Genomic DNA, 20,371 nt, shown 5'->3' with positions numbered 1-20,371 from the left:
GCCAGATTCCCCATCACGAACGCTACTGACTTACCCAGATTAACTTTAAACCTCAATAGTCTCCCGTATTGCTCCAGTCCTTTCAGCAAGAGGGGGACCAAGCAGGACGGCCTGGTAACATAGAGCAGGGCATCCTCAGCGAAAAGACTGATCTTACAATGGAACCCCCCGACCACTACGCTTCGGATCCCCTCATCGTTCCTGACTGCTGCCGCCCACGGTTCCATGACGAATGCGTAAATCACATCCCTGGCGCGTGCCCCTCTGTAGGGGAAAAGCCTGTGACTCCGCCCCATCAACCACTACCTTAGACGTCAGGTTCGAGTACAGGGCTGCCATCCATTCAGTCCACTTTGGGCTCATCCCAGTGTCTCAAAGACCTCCCCCATAAAGGACCAACTCACCCGGTCAAATGCCTTTTCAGCGTCGCGGGCCAGCAGAAGTGCTCCTTCTTCCCGTGACCCCGGTGCACTGAGGAGGTAGAGCATCTTTCGCATATTGTCAACTCCTTGCCTATGGAAGTACAAAGCCCGCCTGGTCCGGGTGGACCAAATGGGCAAGGCAGGACTCCAGACGGGATGCAAGAACTCTAGAAAAAATCTTGGCATCCACATTGATGAGGGAAATAGGCCTGTACTAGGCACAGTTAGCTTGGTCTTTCCCTGGTTTCGGGAACGCTGCTATAAGGACCTGAAGAAATGTCAGCGGTATTGTGTCACCCCCAACTGTAGAGTTGAACAGCTTCGCCATTGGCGCTGCCAGCAAGGCCTCATACTGTTTATGGAAGTCCGCTGTGAAGCCATCTATTCCGGGGGCCTTCCCTGTTTCCAGCCTCCGGATGTCCCCAAGAACCTCCTCCCAGGTTATCTCTCCCTCGAAGGCCTCTCTTTCTGCTCCAGTAAGCCTAGGGAGATTGCGCTCAGCCAAATATTGACGGGTTAACATCCCCTTCTGGCTCCACCTGCTTGGCATACAATTCCCTATAATAGTCGGTGAAGCACGTCGCAATGTCCTTTCCCCCCTTCATGCCACATCCCCTCTTGTCCCTTACCTTTTCACCCTACATCCCCTAACCCTATTTGCCAAGAGAGTCCCCACCTTATCCCCCTTTTCATAGTACCTCTGATGAGTGTATCTCATCTTCTTCACCACCTCCCCTATCAGGGCTGTCTGAAGTTCCTATCTCTTATCCCTCATCTCCCGCAGGAGCCCCTCTTTGTCTGCACCACGTTGAGTCAGCTGCGAACGCAGAGTTCTCAGCTCTCCATGTATTATGTTTTCGTTAAGCCCCCTTTCCCTTTTTTTGCGTGATCCCTCAGCTATGAGTAACCCTGACTGTGGCCTTGGCTGCTTCCCATACCATTGCCATCCTCGTTTCCCCATTGTCATTGGTTTCAAAGTACGCCTGCATCTCCTTCCTCATGAAGTCCCTAAATACCTGGTCCATCACCAGGGTGTCATTACACTGCCAGCGTAAATTCTGACAGGGCTTCAGGAGGTGCCAGTTCGCCACTACCAACTCATGTTCTGACCACATGATCACCTCCACCCTGGGCCCCCTAACCTCATCCACCCTATCTCTTGGGATAACGAGTAGATCTATTCTCGTATACGTCTGATGTGGGGGAGAAAAGAATGTGTATCCCCCCGGACCCGGGAAGGGATTCTGCCATACATCCACCCAGTAGTGGTCTTGCAGGAGGTCCCAGAGAGCCAGATTGTTCTTAGTAACCACTTTAGAGCCCACCCCCTTCGCCGACCACCAGTCCTGGGATGGGTCCTGTACCAGGTTAAAGTCTCCCCGCAGGGACATCGCACCTTCCGCCCAGCCATCCAGCATCTTAAAGACCCGACGTATGAACCCCACTTGCCCGGGTTGGGCGTGTATAAGGTGGCCAGCGTGATCCGCATCCCCTCATGAGTGCCTTTTAATCCCAAGAATCGCCCCCCTAAACCCATCTTTACCTGAATCCCTGTCGGTCTGAGGGACCTACCCAGCAGGATCCCCACCCCTTCCTTCTTGGAAGTCCAGTGAGAAGCCCAGAAGTTGCTTTCAATCCCTCCGCCCTTCACTGCAAACTCCGCCCCCTGCCTATAGTGGGTCTCCTGCAGGAAGTGAATCGCCAACTTCTGCTTACGGAACATGTTACTAGCGAGGGAACTCTTGTTCAGGGAGTTCAAAACCTTCACATTTAGAGTGCCCACCTTGACCACAACCATACCTCTTTTTTTGTTCTTCGCTGATGATCTCTCCTAAATCCTATAAAGTACCTGTCCCCAATTGGATAAGTGCCCCATTGCTTCTAAGGCCCATCCCTGTGTACCCCCTGCCCCCTCTCCCTATCCCCTCTCCCTATCCTCCCTCCCTTCCCTCCCACCCCAGTCCCTGTCTGAGGCATTCAATCGCACACCCTCACCCTGTTGGGCACGTCCATCAAACCATCGGGGGTGCCGCCTCTGCCCTGAGCATCATGTCTAGCAGCTTTCCATTCCCCACTGTTTCTTGAGAGAACACGGGAAGCAGGGGGTCCCCCAAAACCCCAGTCCCAACCAATAAATCAGATTCCCCGTCACCTGGGTGTCACCCTCCCACCATTTTGGCGCCTCCCATATCTACCATCCCCTTTAACTACCCTCTCCTTAACTCAATTAACCTTAACATAGAGCCTCAACCGGTAATCAGTAATCACAATTAGCCTCTCACCCGGCCCATTCAGCCCCAGCATTGCCTCCATGTGGGTTACAACATGTTTTCCCCAACAACCCCGGGCGCCTACGCAAAAAATCTAGTCCCCCTTCATTGAAGTATCATCGCCCCGTGAGGGAGGAGTGTTGAGCTTCTGGAACTTCCAGTTGCCCTTTGCCCTGCGCTTTCCTCTCACTGATTTTGGGCCTCAGGGGGTCCGATTTGTGTCTGACCTGTACCCACTGCTGCCCGCTGCAAGACCCTCATGGCGGCTCACCAGATCCTCCGTGACGCGCTGTATCCCCTCCTCCGCCACAAGATTGTACCTTTCTCTGTCCCACTCAAACACCAATGCAAAGGGGTAACACCAACGGTACCTCACCCCTTTTTCTTGAAACCATCTAGTGAGGGCCCCACATTTCTTCCGTCTGACCAGAGTGTGAGCTGAGAGGTCCTGAAAGACAGCCACCTACGAGTCCCCATAGACCACCTCCTTCATGTGCTTTGCCTTTTTGAGAACCCTCATCTTGTCTCTATAGTAGTGCATGCGTGCCAGAACTGAGCGAGGGCCAAGGGCGCCCCCTACAGCTCGATGCACCCTGTCCATGGTGACCGTTTCTCCTGTCTCAGTGCCCAAGATCATCCCTGTTATTTCCTGTATCTTGTGTTCCAGGGCCACCAGCGTGTCTCCCTCAACCTCTTGCAGCCCAAAAAAAGAGAGGTTGTTCCGTCTCTCCCGGTTTTCAATGTTACCACCTTGAGTCACAGTTCTTCCTCACGCCTCCCCATTTCCATGAAGCAGCTTCCATTTGTGCCTCCAGGAGACCAGTTGAGGTTTGATTGGCTTCAACTCCGTCCATCCTGTCTTCCAGGGTGACCACTTTGGCCGATAAATCCACCACTTTTGCCCCCATATCAGTCCTCATCCCCCTGATCTTCCAGGATAGTCTGTATATCGCTCTTGATAGAGCCAAGTTCTGCTTGGCTTGAGGCGGGCTTCCCTTCTCCTCTAGCTTCCACCATCACCTTCGCACCTTGATACTGAAAGCGTGTTAAGTTAAGGCCTCTTTCCAGCTCATATGCATCCGGGGTCCTTCCCTTTGGTGACCCTCGGGAGATTAGGAGAAACTCCACAGGTTGCTAGACCTCTCGACTGGTCCTGCAGCTGCCCAGATGTCCGACGTGGGGCGGTTTCCCCTGCTCCCTCCTGTCCCTCCCGAGTGCACTTCAGGTGTATCAGTGCTGGTCTGCCTCAGGCCAGCCCGCTGGGCCCCCAGTCCTTCTTACAGTGATGTAACAGCTGGGTCTCTGGTTAGTATCCCTGAAGTGTGCAGGTCGATTCCTCCCTTCAGTCCACATGCAGTGTCTCTGCTGCAGCCCTTCTCTACAGCCCACGTGTACACCTGTGTCTGGCCCTCGGCGGTCACCCCAGTGACTTGTTCCTAGCGCACCTTACTACTGGGGCTGCCCTCTGCCTCCTGGACCACTCTTTCCCATTGCTGGGGGTGGGGGAGTTGCCGGGTGAGCCAAGTCTTCTCTGCCTCACAGAGTACCAGGGGGTGGATAGCTATCACCCAACCATCTAATTTGTCTCTTTCCCCCGGGCTGCCTTTTGCCTTCTAGGTGTGCTTCAAGGGTTCAAAAATGATCCACCACAAAGACTCCTCAAACGTCCTGGGCACCTGCACCGTAACAGGTAAGCTGGAGGCTTGTTTGCCGACCTCCACTCTCTCAAGCCCGGCCTCCTCTTTCTCCCGATGCCTTTTGGGAAACAAGTCCCGTAGTCCAGCATCTACGGTGGCGCAGTGGAGTTCATGCACGTGTGCACAGTTCTTCACTCTGGAGACGCCTTGTTACGATATGCTCCCCCTGGGACCTGGCTCTATACCTTCCTCTCACTTCTTCGGAAGCCCAATACTTCTATAGGTGGCTAGGCCCCACAGGGTCAAAGGATTCCAGGTCCCACCATTCACTTGACTGATGTGCTTGTGGCCTACCAACACAGCCTCCTTCTCTCCTGAGGTTCCTCACATGGAGACCTCATCATCCCGCTCACCGCCGTGGGCCGCTGGCCCGGCTCCTCTCCTGTGGCAGCCTCCTTCTCCCTGCTAGAACTCCAGCAGTCCTTTCCTCACTTGTGTGCTGCTGCCTGGGATCACTATTTGCAGCTCATATCACGCCTAACAATGTATGCGCCAGGTTGCGCCAGCCCTCAGTCTCGCCTTATGGCTCTATATACGTGTTATCGGCAAGCTCTTTAATGCTGCGCCGGACAGGCCTCCACTTTTGCGGGCATTCCGCATTGTCACCAAAACATTTATATCCCCTCAGCCCTTCTGTGATAATCTTATACACTGATGTGCGGCCGGGAACGGGAGAGACCGGCCTTTGTCCCCCAACAATCTCCTCCCACACCGCAGCATCTGCAGCCCTCAGGGCGGCCCATGGGCCCTGCTCTGCCTCGCCTTCAACCTGCCTTTCCTGCGGGTTTTCCGGGGGCCCGCTTACTGTCGTGGGCACCTCGCCTTCACTTTCCGGCGGACGTCGCTATCTGGATCTGTCATACGCGGCCCGTCCCTCACCTGGCCACGAGGGCGCTGCACACCATTATCTCTCAGTCGGACAGCACTCTGAATTCCGAGAACCGTCCTCCGATCCGCCAAGCCCCCGTGGGGGCAGAGGGCCAACTACTCTGTGACCTCCCCATCACAGGTCAGTTGTAGAGCAGAAGCCCTCAAGCATTGTGGGGTCCAGGCTGCCGTGGCATGCTGCCTGCGCACCTCCTCCTTTACACCGCACGGCTGCCACAGCCTTGCTGATGGCCTGCAATGCACTGGCGAGCAACGGGTGGCCTCGGCTTCCCCTCGCTGGGACGGGCAACTCTCCACCTTCTTGGTCTCACAGGTTCTACCGTGATTCTGACGGCTAATAGAGTATTCCTGGCGGGTATGCACCGCCGCTATTCACCATATCTCCTCTTTGATCTCAGGGGGGACGGAGCTCGACGCTAAGGCAGCCACCTTGCCAGCACCCCCTGGTGGCCTCCAGGGCAATGAATATTTAAGAGTTAGGTAAGCTTCAACAATTATATATGCAAGAGGGTTTGGCTGCATGGCACTTGAAGGGCAGGAAATGGTGGTCGGAGTATGAGAGAAGTAATTTGCTTGTGGCATTCTTTCTGTTGCCACCAGCGGTCATTAATCAGGATCTTTAGAAAATTAAATGCTAATGCTTAGATGCTATTTTTATGAAAATATTGACGGGTGCAAACAGTAACAAAAATCACAGGTCAGATCAGGGAATTGTAATTGTGAAATTAAAAAAAATAAAATGGTTTTAATGTTTGTTTAATTTTCTGGCTAGATCATGACAGATGTAATGAATAACCCTGAAGAAGAGAGGCGAGCAGAGTTCTACCACCAACCCTGGGCACAGGAAGCTGTTGGAAGACATATTTTTACCAAGGTGGGGAATATCTTAGCAGTTTTTACAGTCTAAATGTATGTATCTGCCAAAGAGTGAAGGGGTAATATAAGGACTCGAATTGAAATTGTGGATTTCAGTGTAAAAAATGAGCATATTTTTTTCTCTTTTACATTCTGCTGATATTTTCCTTCATTATGAGGTTGCCGGTAGGCACCGTCAACCTTTCCGCCGCCCGATATCCCGGTAATACCAGGATATTACGGCCGGCGGAGGAACGGTAGGTTCCCATTCCCGGGACTCCACGGGAATGGGAACACTGAAGCACCGGCACCGTTGGTAACAGTGCCAGTGCTTCAGTTATTTTTCGGCCGGTAGGGGCCTGAACTACCGCAGATCAGGCACGCTGGTAGTTCACAGCACCTACTGGCAAACACAGAGTGAGCCGGTCCCGAAAAGGCGCCGGTAACCATTGTTACTGGTAATTTTATCCAGACTGGCTCACTCCTAAACGTGCCATGCTACAGTTCTAAAAAGCGCCACAACATGATCAGATGTATGCAGTTCCAATGTAACCTTAAGGTGTCTCCCATATGTACAATAATTTCATCAGTTAATAGATTTTTGCATCCGAGCTACGATATGAAATCTGCATTTGGCCTCCAATCAATCAAAGCCAGTTTTCATGTATCAGCTTTTTCAGTTCTTCTTACGTGGGTGCAGATTTTATAAATCACTGGTCGATTTTACATACAAGTTTTCATTATAATGTCATCTGTGCTATGGAGCTGGTATCCTCTCTGGGTACACCTATACAGACTGTCCGCTTCATTCATTGCGAGATATTTTGTTTCTCCACCATGGGCTCTAGCATGGAATCACATGCTCATTAATATTCCCCGTTGTCAGGCTAGGAATCCTCGGTAAAAGAAAAAATCAGTTTCAGTTTCGTTTCTGAACTGTCTTTCTACTAATACCCAAACCCTGGTCTCTGGGACATTTTGCCCCCAGCCAAAGACTGCCCTCTAAGATCTTTGAGGCCAACCCCCGTGGACATAGCCCAAGACAAAGGAGACTCGAATCCCGTTGGATCCAAGCTGTTTAGGATCTGCCCAGGATGTGGACTACAGAACGTCTTCAAGGAAGATGAGCGCTCCCAGTGCCTCTACTATCTTCACGCCGACAAGTCGCACGTGGAGGAAGACTGTGCGTTCTGCAAGAACATGTCCGTCCGGACCATGAAGGACCGTCGTACATGACTCGCTAACTGGCTGGAGGAGAAGATCCCAGCAGCCGGTGAGAAGGAGAAGTCTGAGCGGTCTTCTAAGACCTTCGAGGGCGCTCCGGCGACGGGGGCCCAACAGAAGGCAAAGCACCACGAGTCCACAGGCACCGGGAACCCCGTTGGTTCGGGCTCCTCGGCTGCCAGGCAGGGCGCGATATCACCGACGCTGTCAACCACGAGCCAATGCTCCGGCTCGGTGAAAAAAAAAGGAAGTCGAAGAACCCGGGTAAGTTTCGGGAGAAGCCCCGGCAGGTCCCGACGGGGAAAGTCAAGGGGGAGCGAGGCGGTGACCCTACCCCCAGGGTGAAGGCCTCAGACACGCCCAAGGTCGTGAAGGCCCAGATTCACCCGGCTAAGGCCTCGATTGAGGGAGTTGTGGCGGCCCTGGCGAAGCCTGCGGAGGTGACCCCAGTGCAGACGACTTCCAGGCCTAGAGGTTCCCTGCCATCCTGCAGGGAATCATCTTTCCAGCCTATCGGAAAGACCCCCGGGAAACCCTGGCATGAGAAAAAGGGCGGGGCGAGGTAGTCCTAACAGACTCAGATACCTCTTCCGAGGATGAGCTGTCTGTCATCAAGGCAACCCTGGACAAGAGGTTCGAGGAGAGGGCCCGCAGGTAGGATCCCGACGAGGCCGACGTAGAGAGCGAGGGGGGAGCTGATGAAGAACGGCAGATCGACGAGGAACCGGACACCACGCCGCTGCCGGCGCTCCCGTCGCAACCAATGCCGCTGACGGAGGCAGGATGACATTTTGCTGGCACTGCAAACCCTGTGCACCGAGATAAGGACGAGGCTACCCTTGCCTCCGGTGGACGATCCAGCAGCGCCTGGACCGGCAGGGAGTCCTCCACCCAAGCGGAGGCGAGTCCATCCTCCCCCACCCTTCCATCCTTCACCTCCATCCCCTCCCCTGAGGGATGAGACGGACAATGGTGGTGACGACGGAATGGATCTCCCATCACCCCCTCTCCGGGCTTCCCCTCCCTATGAGATTGGCTCCTTTCACGCCATGATCACCAGGGCATCAGAGCTTTTCCAGCTATGCCCCGAAGAGCAGAAGAAGAAGGGGTTCCTCTACCAACGACGGGAGGCCAAGAGGAAGACCGTCCTCTCAGTCCCGTTACTGGACGACATCTGGGACGAAGGACTGTCCCTTCTGAAGAACCCGTCCATGGCCTCTGCGAAGAGGGACCGGTACGAGAAGAAGTACTGGGTCCCAGACTCCGTGCCTATATGCCTCAGGGCACAGCCGTCCCCAGATTCGGTGGTCTCCGCAGCGGACAAGAATAAATCGTCAGGGCCGACGGCACCAACTTCCACTTCTCCACCGGGCGGCGAGGGGAATAAGCTGGGCGCCATGGGACGACGGGTCATCTCGTCGGCAGCGCCAACCATCAAGGTGGCCAACGCCCTCGCGATTGTGGCCCGCTACGACAGGGAGTTGTCCTTTAAGATCGCTCCCCTACTGGACTTCCTCCCAGACGACAAGAGGGCAGAAACCCTTGAAATCCTGCAAGAAGTCGAGGTGGCGTCGGACCACGCCATCACGGTGGCCACAGACATCGCCGACACTGGTTTTTGCCAGATGGGCAACAGCGTTTGCCTTCGCCGGCGCGGTTGGCTCAGGGCAACCGACTTCCATCAGGACGTGCAGGCCAGGGTACTGGACATACCCTTCGACAGGAACAACCTGTTCGGCAAGGCAGTGGACGAGTCACTGCAGGCCATCAAGGCGGACACCGAGACGGTCCTGGCCTTGGACTCTCTCCATCAGCGATGGCCGTCCTTTCGGACGACTGGAGGCAAGTCTCAAGGTGCCTCCAAAGGATTCGGCGGCAGCTCCTCGTTGTACCGCCAGGCGGCCCGCTCATCGTCGCAGGATGCCTACAGAGGCCGCAACAAAGCTAGTGGACACCGTCGTCATCGCCAAGGGGCCCAAGGTGGCACGGCCTCAGCGAAGCAAAACTGAACCGGCCGTGACGTCGGGCCCCCATCCGAGCACCCCGGTGAGAGGCCAGCTGGTGAACTTCGTCAGCGCGTGGATATCCATCTCCACCGACCGTTGGGTGCTGGATGCCCTGGCCCAAGGGCACACTCTGGAGTTCCAAAAGAAGTGTCCCCATTTTCCACCAGTGGCCAGGAAGGAAAACCACATTCCACAGCTGCTTCTGGAGGTACTCGCAATGCTGAAAAAGGGTGCGATAGACCTCGGCCCAAAGAGGCTCCGGGGCTCCAGAGTATACTCACGGTACTTCCTCGTCCGATAGAAGACTGGCGGCTGGCAGCCCATTCTAGACCTCCGCCACCTCAACAAATTCATAAAATCCCAGAAGTTCTGGGTGGTCACCCTGCAGCACGTACTGGGACAACTGGAGGAAGGCGACTTCCTGTCATTGCTAGACTTGGAGGATGCCTACTTCCACATCCCCATACACAAAGGACATCGAAAGTTTCTGCGCTTCGTGGTCCAAGGGCGGCACTATCAGTTCAAGGCACTGCCCTTCGGTTCGAAGTCAGCGCCAAGGGTCTTCACCAAGTGCCTGGCACTGGTGGTGGTGCGGCTGCTCCTGCAGGGAATCCACGTTTACCCCTATCTGGACAATTGGCTCATCCAAGCGAAATCAAGTGAACTCGCCATCGACCACACAGCGAGGACCGTTCGCCTGCTCACGGAACTGGGGTTCTCGATAAACTTTGCGAAGTCCTGCTTGGTGCCATCGCAGGATGCCCTTTTCCTGGGAGCCAGACTCAACACGGTGGTACGTCTGGTGTCACTGTCGGAGCAGAGGATGAAGGCCATCCTGGGCAAGATACAACGGCTGTTGACCACAGAGGTTTCCAGGGTGAGTTCCATCAAGTCCCTGCTTGGCATGATGTCTCTACCTCGTGCGACTGTGCAGGTTGGAGATGCGGCCGCTGCAATAGTCCCTCTACGCCCGTTGGATACAAGTGACGGGAAGTTTCGAAGACACGGTCTCCCTCAACGAGACTTTCCGGCAGGCGATCAGGTGGGTGGGCACCCACGTGCATCTCTCGGCAGGCATGGACTTCCAGACCCCAGCACATTACGAAACGGTGACGACGGACGCCTCCCTGGAGGGTTGGGGCGCGCACACCAGAGATCTCCACGCAAGAGGCCTTTGGCTCCCGGAGGAGAGGTCTTTACACATCAACGTCCTGGAGCTCCGGGCCGTGTTCTGGGCCCTCAGGTCCTTCCTCCCGTCCCTCAAGGGCAAAGTGGTATGGGTCTTCACCGACAACACCACCACAATGTTCTACATCCGGAAGCAGGGGCCAGGGGGGCACCAGATCCCCAGCTCTATCCAAGGAAGCGCAGGACCTGTGGCACTGGGCCGTCGCCCAGGGGATGTTCCTGGTACCCTTCCACCTGGCAGGAGTAAAGAACACTGTTGCCGACTCACTCAGCAGGGAGCTGCGCTCGTGCCACGAGTGGCAGCTCCGGGCAGGATCAAGTGGATCTCCTATTACGACAATGGAGCAATCCACAGATAGATCTGTTCGCACCGTCGACAAACAACAAGTGCCGGAGGTTCGCCAGCAGGTTTCCCCAGCCGGGGAGCATGGGCGATGCATTCTCCTTCCCCTGGGACGGCCTGTTCCTCTATGCATTCCCACCGTTGCTTCTGCGGCTCACCAGTCAATCAGACGGTCCCGGTGCAGGATGACCCTCGTCGCACCAGCGTGGCCGAGGCAGATATGGTACCCGGACCTTCTGGACATGTCAGCGTCCCCTCCAGTCAAGCTTCCGACGGACGCAGATCTTCTCGCCAGCGAAGGAGGCGCGATCCTGCACCACAACCCCGGGTCGCTAAACCTGCAGGCCTGGCTCCTGAAGCACTAGAGTTCGGAGGCTACGATATTCCGGGAGACTGCAAGAAGGTATTTGCCAAGGCCAGGACTTCCTCGAGTCTTAAGTGCTATAGACATAAATGGAAGAGGTTCTCTGTCTGGTGCCGTGCACAGAAGATCAACCCTCTACGTTTTACGGCCCCTCAAATGCTGCCGTACTTGCTGTCGCTGGCCAAGGCGGGGCTGGCGCATGCATCCATCAAAATTCATCTGGCGGCTATCTCCCGCTACACCAGAACTCCGGGGCAGTCGTCGCTGTGGTCGCACCGCCTGGTGAAGGAGTTCATGAAAGGACTGTTCCGCTCGTTCCCGCTGGTGAAGGCTGCGCCCCCGGCGTAGGAACTCAATGTGGTGCTGACCAGGCTCATGGGCCCACCATTCGAGCCTTTGCATTCGGCACCGCTGAAGTTCCTATCGTGCAAGACAGCGTTTCTTGTGGCCATCACCTCCGCACGAAGAGTGGGAGAGATCCAGGCCCTCTCCTGTAAACCTCCATACCTGACATTCCACGAGACGAGGGTAGTGCTGAGGACGCACCCCTCCTTCATTCCCAAGGTGTCGTCGGACTTCCATCTCAACAAGCCCTTGGTGGTACCTGTTTTCTTCCCGTCTCCTTTGTCGCCGGCCGAGAGGACTTTGCACTCGCTGGATGTAGCTAGAGCGCTGAAGTTCTATGTGGACCGCACAAAGAGTTTTCGGAAGGCATCAAAACTGTGTGTGAACTTTGGTGCTGTGAACCAAGGAAAGGCCCTCTCCAAGGCTTCCATTTCCAGATGGCTCTTCGGCTGCATAATGCACTGTCACCGGTTGGCAAACCGACCATTGCCCGGCCGTCCGAGAGCCCATTCAAACAGAGCAATCGCTGCTACTATGGCATTCCTGTCTGGTGTGCCCCTGCTGGACATCTGCAGGGCTGCTACGTGGAGATCGACGCACACCTTCACGAGATTATACTGCGTCGACCGGGATTCCAGTGAGGAGTCCAGAGTTGGCCAGGCAGTGCTGCGCAACCTGTTCGCTTAAAGGTGAGCCTGGTGAGGAGGTAAGAGATGCTTAATGTTGAGTTGTTAAAATGCTTAATGTTGAGCCTTGCCACCTCCCGTGGTTGTGCATGTGTGTACTGCTATGTATTCTTGTATTCATGAGCATGTGAATCCATGCCAGACCCCATGCTGGAGAAGGAACAAGTTACTTACCTGTAACTGTTGTTCTCCAGCATGGGTCTGGCACGGATTCACATGCGAACCCTCCCTCCTACCCATCTACGGCTCTTCTCCTGGTCCTACTGCCAACTTTCGTGCTACCAAATATGAAGATGGCTGCCAGAGGAGAGGCTTAGGTAGAGGGCAGTCATTGGCTGGGGGCAGTATGACCCAGAGACCAGTGATTGGTTATTAGTAGAAAGACAGTTCAGAAACGAAACTGAAACTGATTTTTTCTTTTACTGAGGATTCCCAGCCTGACGACGGGGAATATTCATGAGCATGTGAATCCATGCCAGACCCATGCTGAACACTGAATTTCGACAGTTTAAGCAGGACACTTTATTGCAGTTGGTAATTAGATGGGAGATGTGACATCCAGACTGGGAGTGGGGGATTTCCTTGTGAAGATTCCCACAGCCAGCAAAAAGGGTTTGTCCTGGGCTGACATATTTTCATGAACACAAAATGGCTTTTCAAATGTCACTGGAGTTGTGTAGGTGAAACCTAATATACATTGCTTTTTGTCAACCTGCACATCATGGGCCTCGTTAGATGGAAGGCGGTAGCCATGCCGCTATTTGCAGCATGGCTAACACCATTTCGGGTACCGGGTCCCCTGAATGGGTTTTACCGGGTCCCCTGAATGGGTTTTACCAGGCGTCCTTAGCGGGTCCCGCGAGTGGACCTCGTAATGAGGCAGTAGGGGGTTAACGGGGCCGGCAGCTCTACCGGCCACGTTAACCACCCTACCGCTAGGGTTGTAATGACCCCCCCGCCTCCCCATGTCTTTTCCCTGACAATTTTCTGTTAGCAGTGATACATTTTCACATTTAAACTGATTTTATTTGCACACATGTACCAGCCGTTTTTGGTGTCACTGTTCAAAAATCCTGTTTTCCATGTGAAAGGGATCTTTGATTCTCCCTCTTTTGTAAATTAACATGCTGCTTTTCCTTTGTAATGCCAGGTAGGCCCATTTTCCACATGGCTCTTCAATTTTACTTGAAAAAAAACCAAAGGCCACGCCGTTTTTTTTTCAGGGTTTAAAATACTGCTGTTCATGTGAAAGGGACTTCTGTTTGGGGCCTTTGAATGCACCCCACAACTGCAAGGAACAGATGCAAGGACACACACATATTGCTTACAAATCAAGTGCTTGAAGGCACAAATAGTCAAGACTGATTTATCACATCTGGAGCTAGTTTATAGGTGCATTCAAGCTATTAACTTTCAGAAGCCTCAAGGCTGCTCACAAAGCACAGAGCTAGGGTCAGAAAGATATCAGGGGTGTGTGTGTTGAACACAGATGGATGGGTAGTGGATGGGAATGACCATAAGGACTAGCATGGGCATGAGGGGTCAAATACTAAAGAAGACCTACTGGCCGTGTGGTCTTTTCACATCCCATCTCCCTCTTCTCGTCACTTCCCATGACAATAATTTCAGCTTATATGCAATGCTTCCAGCGCCACCTAAAACCAAAACCTAAAACCAGAAGCCAGATTACAAAATGTCTTTGAGTCACCCCAATTCCGAGTATTCAGCCTTTTACCTTTTGCCATCCACATTTAAATGGGCTTGGGTGGAGAAGACTAATGTTGCACTTAGTTTTTTGATCTGTTGGTTTTTGCATAGATATGGAACGTTTCCTTTGAGTGTGATGAGCTTTAGAGAGTTGTCAATCTTGCCTGGCGGATAGCAGAAGGATTCTACTGGTGATTTCCAGGCCTGGAATTGGTCCTTAGCAATTTGCAAGTTGCATGTCTAGAACCTGTGACAAAAGTTATTTTCTATTACACTCTTCAGGAGTGTTCATTGAGTTTTCAGGGCTGACCTTGATGGACAATTTTCTCTAAAACCGTTTTCCCATTTGTCCCTGTGCAGATGAAATGTCAGTTGCATGTATTTTCATGTCTAGCAGCGGTGCCATGGTTGAAAGTAGATTTTCTGGAGATTTTACATGTCTCTGGCAGAGTCCCCGACTACACCCTATATTTTACTACAATCTGAAGTCCTGTTAAAGCAAGGATTGATAAAACCAACAGTTTTGGCTTGTATGTAGACATTGGTAGACATTTGCACTGTCAAAACATTATGACAGTGCCTGGCAAATGCCTATCCCATGCTTAAACAACATCCAAAACGTTTTGCTTTGCCAATGCTTGTTTTCAGATGGCAAGTCTGTACTGTCGAGCAACTTGCTTTGAAGCGTATCAGAGACGGGAAGCAGGTCTTACTAACGCATCTAGCCACCCATGTTAAAATTATGAAGATAATGTTCATCCTGATATGCATGCATGTGTTCATCACTTTAGTGAATAAAACAAAAGGGGTAAAGGAAAACCGCTTTTCCATTATTGAATCGAAATGTCTATGTGCAGTGATGTCCCCTACAGGAACATGCATGAATGCTTTGCATTTTGCTGCACTGAAAAGTATGTCTTGAGAGTCATGCAGGTTTTGAATACTTCTTTGCGATTGGCTATGCAAACATTGCTCCATCCAGTAAGATTGAATGAACACAACACTACTCCTTGTGAATGTCCTTATCCTGAGAAGTTGAGTCATTAGATAATGGCAAGGAGAAAAATCCTCCTTCGCCCCCTGATATAATACAACACACATTACGACTCAGGCGGTAAGGGTTTTACGGCGGCGTAAACAGCGCCGACCCTTACCGCCTGAGTACGAGGTCCCTTAGCGCCATGGCAGACTTAACACCTGCTTTTAGCAGGTGTTAAAATCCATGGCGCTAAGGGACCATGGAGTTAATTACGCCACCGTAATTTACGGTGCCGTAATTAACGCCTTCCCCACTCCCATTATGCCCTATGGGGCAAAATGGGAATGGGGAAGGGAAAATGGGGAAATGGGGATTTACTGCCCCGCCAAGGTTGGAATGGGGCGGTAAATCCGCCTACCACCATGGCGTAAACGTAGTTTACGCCATGGTGGTAAAGTCACGGCCCAGGCGGTAACTTACCGCCTGGGTCGTAATGAGGCCCAGATAGTTCTCCTTTTCTGTGGTTCGTACAAAAATAAACTTTGCATCGCTAATGTGGAAGTTTCCATTTTGAACAAAGGGCTCCAGATAAGCGGTATGTATGCTTATTTTACTACCTACAATCAAGACACTACTTCCAGCAAAAAGTAGTGATGTTCAGGTGCACATGTATCACACCTTTTATGCCAAATGCACTGCTCATGTGGTGTGTACAGACAAATGGAACAAGCAGCACCTTCCACAAAGAAGACTGCTGTTATAATACTGCCTGAAGTGAAGACTGGTTATTATTTAAATTCTTCTTTTCATTTAGCAGGAATTGCTAGCTGCAAACATATGCAGCTATTATATGCATTATAAGGAAAAGGGCCTTTTAAAAGCCTTTGAAATTACAATATAATTGTACATGCCGAAACATATTCCAGTCTGGAATGAGAATTACTTTTTTACTCCCTAAAAAAATCTGTTGAATTCCCGGCTCCCAATATAGGAAGTAAAACTCTTTTCTCACATTCCTATCCGGTTTACCATGAAATGATCGAATTAAAAAAATCGAAATGAGAAATGACCGATTTTTTTTTTTTAATAATGGGGGGGGGCGCAACCCCTGCTCACCCTCCTTCCTCAACTAATACCCTTGCCCCACACCACACCTAGATCGCAATAAAAACGACCAAAAAGTTCGAAAAAAATAGGTTATAAAATGTGGTCATTTCTTCCTCGTTTTATTTGTATTCGATCATTTATACGGACACCTTCTTATCTGGAGCCTTGTGGGAGACTTTGCCTCTGGCTGTAGGGACCTAAGTGCCCTGGGACAGAGTCTGCTGTTGATTAAGTTTATCTGCAAAAGTCTGATGCAGAGAGGAGGATGAATTGTTAGAAAGATATTCACCCTCATTACAAGTTTTCCGATCAGGAAAAAAGTGCCGGTGAGAGCGGTTACCGGAACCCTTTCTGGGCCGACAAACTGCAAGTCTGCCGGTAGGATCTTTGAACTACCGGCAGGCCTGACCTGCTGTTAGTTCTGGCTCCTATTGGCAGATTTTTCACTAAAACACTGGCACTGTTGCTAAAGGTGCTGGTGATTCAGTGTTCACATTCCCATGGAGTCCTATGGGACTCCACAGGGATGGGAACTTACATTTCCTCCACCGCCCATAATATCCCAGCAACACCGGGATATCGGGTGGCGGAAACGGTAAGGCGAGTCTGCCAGTAACCCAGCCGGTTACCGACAGACTCGTAATGAGGGCTATTGTATGTCATCAGCCATAACAGAACTCTTTCTGTGATTGTTTGTGGAATGTCTGTAGATACTCCTGCATCTCGTTCCCTTTCCTCCATACTTATCAGTGTCCCTCCCATTGGAACGAGTCTGGCGCATGTCACAGAAAAAAATGTCCTACAGCTTAGAAGTCCTTGCACTCTGTGCACTTGGTCCCAGCACAATCGGACGCTGCCCAGCGGCAATGCCTGCCAGACCCTTTTCCCGCATGGATGCGCCTGGTCATGCAGGATCACTCGGTTTTATTCTTCCTTCCTTTAAACTTTTATGTTAGCAAGGCTCCTGCTATTCTTTTATGGGGTTTTATGAAAGGGTCTTTCAGCGGTGCTCACACTTGGGGCCCTTTAGACTGCCATACTGGCTTTGAGTCCAAGGGCTCTTCAGAATTTTTGCTACAGACTTCAACCTGACTTGCACCACTTCCAATAGGTCTTAACCTGAGGGTTTGGCTAAGCATAAGGAGAGTGGCACTGGGAAGACCAAGCAGGCCCCAAAGCCCTCAAGTCCTTCACCAAACACACCAGACAAAATGACATCATGCATTCAGGTAAGGTGGTCACCATCGTTTCTACAACAGATTGTTATTTTGGCCACGTTGTCTCCTCAGGATTCAGATGATTCACCACAGGAGTCTGTCCATTAGCCCGATACACCTAGGGCATATTCAGGACCAATGAGACTTCCCCCTATGATGCCCACGTTTTTTATGTTCCCTGAGTGGTTTAGTCCTTTCTGTACCTCAATGTGGTCCAGACAAGATACCACAACTTCAGACTCGCTAAGGTTCACTGACTTGTGATCAGTTCACCCAAGGAAGCCTTGTTATAGCCCAGGCCAGGCATCCTGGTCTCTGGCCTCTTCAGCGTGCTGTCCTCAGCTGCAATGACTATATCATTGCAGGCTGTCTGTGAGGACTGGTTCTTTGACCGGTTCCCAACGCTAATGAAGCCATTACTTCATACTTCAAGGGGGTAATTAAAGAGTTACTGCCTCAGCCAGAACCTACTGCTCTAGTGCACTCGCATTCAGTGCCTCCTCAACCAGACCTGGTAGTTGAAGCTGCTCCCTTGCTGAACTTTGCTGATATGGATTCTGAAGCTCATCAGCCAGCAGAGGCTCTTGCATCCCCTGGGAAGCATTTGGGTCCCTCTGACCTATGACAGAGGAAGCTCCTCAGGTCCCGGACAACTGCATCCCTCCTCTTCTTGGGCCTTTCATGAAAGGTTGTGGGGTGATGGAATGCCATCTGCAACAGTGAAATAGCCTGAGCTTTTTTGATTTTTAATGTAATTTAATGTAATTTGGCAATTCTATAGTGCCCATTGGTATGGTCTCAAAGTGCTGCAGGATGAAAGCCCTTCTGAGACAGAACTCTGGTTTGGGAGATTCGTCACAGGAGTTTAGAATGTGTGCGTGCATTTATTCCCTTTCCTCCATACTATATGGGAGTCCCTCGCTAGGGACGGGAGACAGAACCGTTTTCACCAGAAAAACCCTTCTGCCCCTTTAAATTTAGAGGCGCAAAGGGTGCGGCCCTGGGAGTCTGTGCTACCCTGACTCCGCCCAGCGGCACCACTCACCAGTCCCCTTTTCTGTGTTGACGGGGATGGACCGCTTTCACCAGCGCTTCTGGGTTTGGCTTCGGCCTTTTTCCACGTGCTCTTCCCCTGATACTTGTCTTTTGTCTTCTGTTTTTTGGTCTTAATCAAGTACTTGGTCATCTGGCACAACACTCCTCCCCGGCGCATATTGACGTCAGCGGGCTTCAGCAGGTGTCCAGCCTGCGAAGTGCTCTTCCCTGCATCCAGCCCCCACGCACTTTGTCTCCGCTGCCTTTGCCCCGATCACAGCTGGGAGGGTTGTACCGCGTGTGACGCGCTTACACCGCACGCTCTGAAGAAGAAAGTTAACTCAGTGGAGGGGGCTCTTTAAGAAGTCGCCTCCAGAGGGCTTGAAGGACTTTGTCGGACATAAGTCAAGGCCAAAGGTAGGGCCGCTTTTCTCCATTGCACCCTGTAAGTGTGACTCCTGCCCAAAGAAATGCCATACCGGGAGGAACCAGTCAGGTTCTCGCACCAGCACAACTACCGAGGCTACTTCAGCTAGCGGCCGCCAGGCCGAGGAGTCATTAGATCCTTCTGGGGACAGTGATGAGGGACTGCAAGGTTCTTTTACCGGGTGTCCACCCGAGGATCTATGCCCTAGTACTGGACAGATGTCTGAGGGGGCGCCTGTACGCAGCACTACCGGCGATTCAGCCGAGGGCAACACGCCAACCAGGCCCCGTCCTGAGGTGCAGGGTATGTCTCATGCTCCACCGCCAAGAGTCCTGGAGGAGGCTGAGCCCAGCAAGGCAAGCACCACGATTTTGGCATGTAGCCTAACAAAATGGCCACCGTGCCACACAAAATGGACGCTCGTCTGATACCGCCCCCTGGTGCGGAGCAGGTGGGAGAACGAGTTTCAAGTTGGGACTGGTCTCAATCAGGTACGTGGCCTACAGCTTATCCTTCAGCGTTGCAGGGCAGATTTACCCCGCAACCAGCAAGGCAGAGTACGCACAGGCCCCAGTAGCCGCCCACTACTCCATCAATACCACCTACCACCCCACCAGCCTGTGAGGACAGGTTTTTTGAAAAGTTCCTCACGCTCATGACCTCTCCTCAGATGGGGTTCATCCTTCGGGATGTTATCAGGGACATGCTCCCGCCGGTCCCACCGCAGACGCCTATAGTCATTCCCACTATGGCTCCAGCACCTCAGGCCCCCGCACAGCCCCTGATGCCTCAGGCCCGCGTATAGCCCACACCCGGTCCTTCGATTCCAGCTTCCCTGCGTCTCACAGTTCAGGCGGTTCCAGACCAGCCTCTACAGCAGCCGCTGGCTCTGGTTCCCACACTGCAGCCTTGGGCGCCCAGCACTCCTCCATATGCCCCAGACAAGCCAGACACCCTGGTGGGCACCAATGAGGAGGAGGACCCTGACATGCCATCCTCAGCCAAAGCCTTTCATGAACGCTGCTCAGGTTTGGCCGAGTACTTGGGGCTTCCACAACTCGAGGCTAGAAAGGGGATCCTGATGCAGAAGGACGTTGTCGCCTTGGCCAAAAAAGGATGGCTTAAAACCCATGTGCGGCCCAGTCTATCAATAGGCGCTTCAACGCCAAGTATAGGCAACTGGAGAGGGATCCGCTCTTGCTGTTGGTGCCCCCACAACCCCACTCTTCGGTAATCGCTGCAGAGTCACTCTACTCCAAGCCTTAGACGTCCTCGGCCACCCCGTCTTCAATGCTTCTATGCACGGATGAGAAGATCTTGGAGGCTTATTCCAAAGCCTTACTGCACCTGCGTCAATCCAACGCAGACACCATGCTGGCAGCTATTAACGAGAGGCTTTGGCAGGAAGTAGCTGACTTCCTTCCAGAGCTTCCAGTGCAGAGCCACGCATGTTTCATGGTGGGGCTGGCAGAAGCTAAAATGGTGGCCCAGGACATCATGTAGTCCAGTGTGGTGCACATTGACACCTCAGGCCATGCCATCTGCATCGCCACGGACATGAGAAGGACTGCCTGGCAATGGGCTACCAAGTTGAACCTGGACGTCCAGGAA

The 20,371-nt window shown here is 52.5% G+C and overlaps 1 protein-coding gene across 2 annotated transcripts in view; it reads left to right on the top strand.

Moving 5' to 3' along the window:
• SMARCD2 (SWI/SNF related BAF chromatin remodeling complex subunit D2) overlaps positions 1 to 20,371 on the top strand; it is a 1,053,332-nt gene that overhangs the window by 1,007,264 nt on the left and 25,697 nt on the right. For both annotated transcript variants that reach the window (XM_069634087.1, XM_069634085.1), the window contains one exon: positions 6,050 to 6,151. In XM_069634087.1, the coding sequence (XP_069490188.1) occupies positions 6,050 to 6,151 (102 nt within the window). The remainder of the gene's footprint in view (positions 1 to 6,049; positions 6,152 to 20,371) is intronic.

This window comes from Ambystoma mexicanum, chromosome 13 (assembly GCF_040938575.1).
Source record: "Ambystoma mexicanum isolate Mex_15411 chromosome 13, UKY_AmexF1_1, whole genome shotgun sequence".
In the NCBI taxonomy this organism is placed as follows: domain Eukaryota; kingdom Metazoa; phylum Chordata; class Amphibia; order Caudata; family Ambystomatidae; genus Ambystoma; species Ambystoma mexicanum.
Note: the sequence above shows the minus strand (reverse complement) of the source record. Positions and strands in the feature narration are given on the sequence as shown.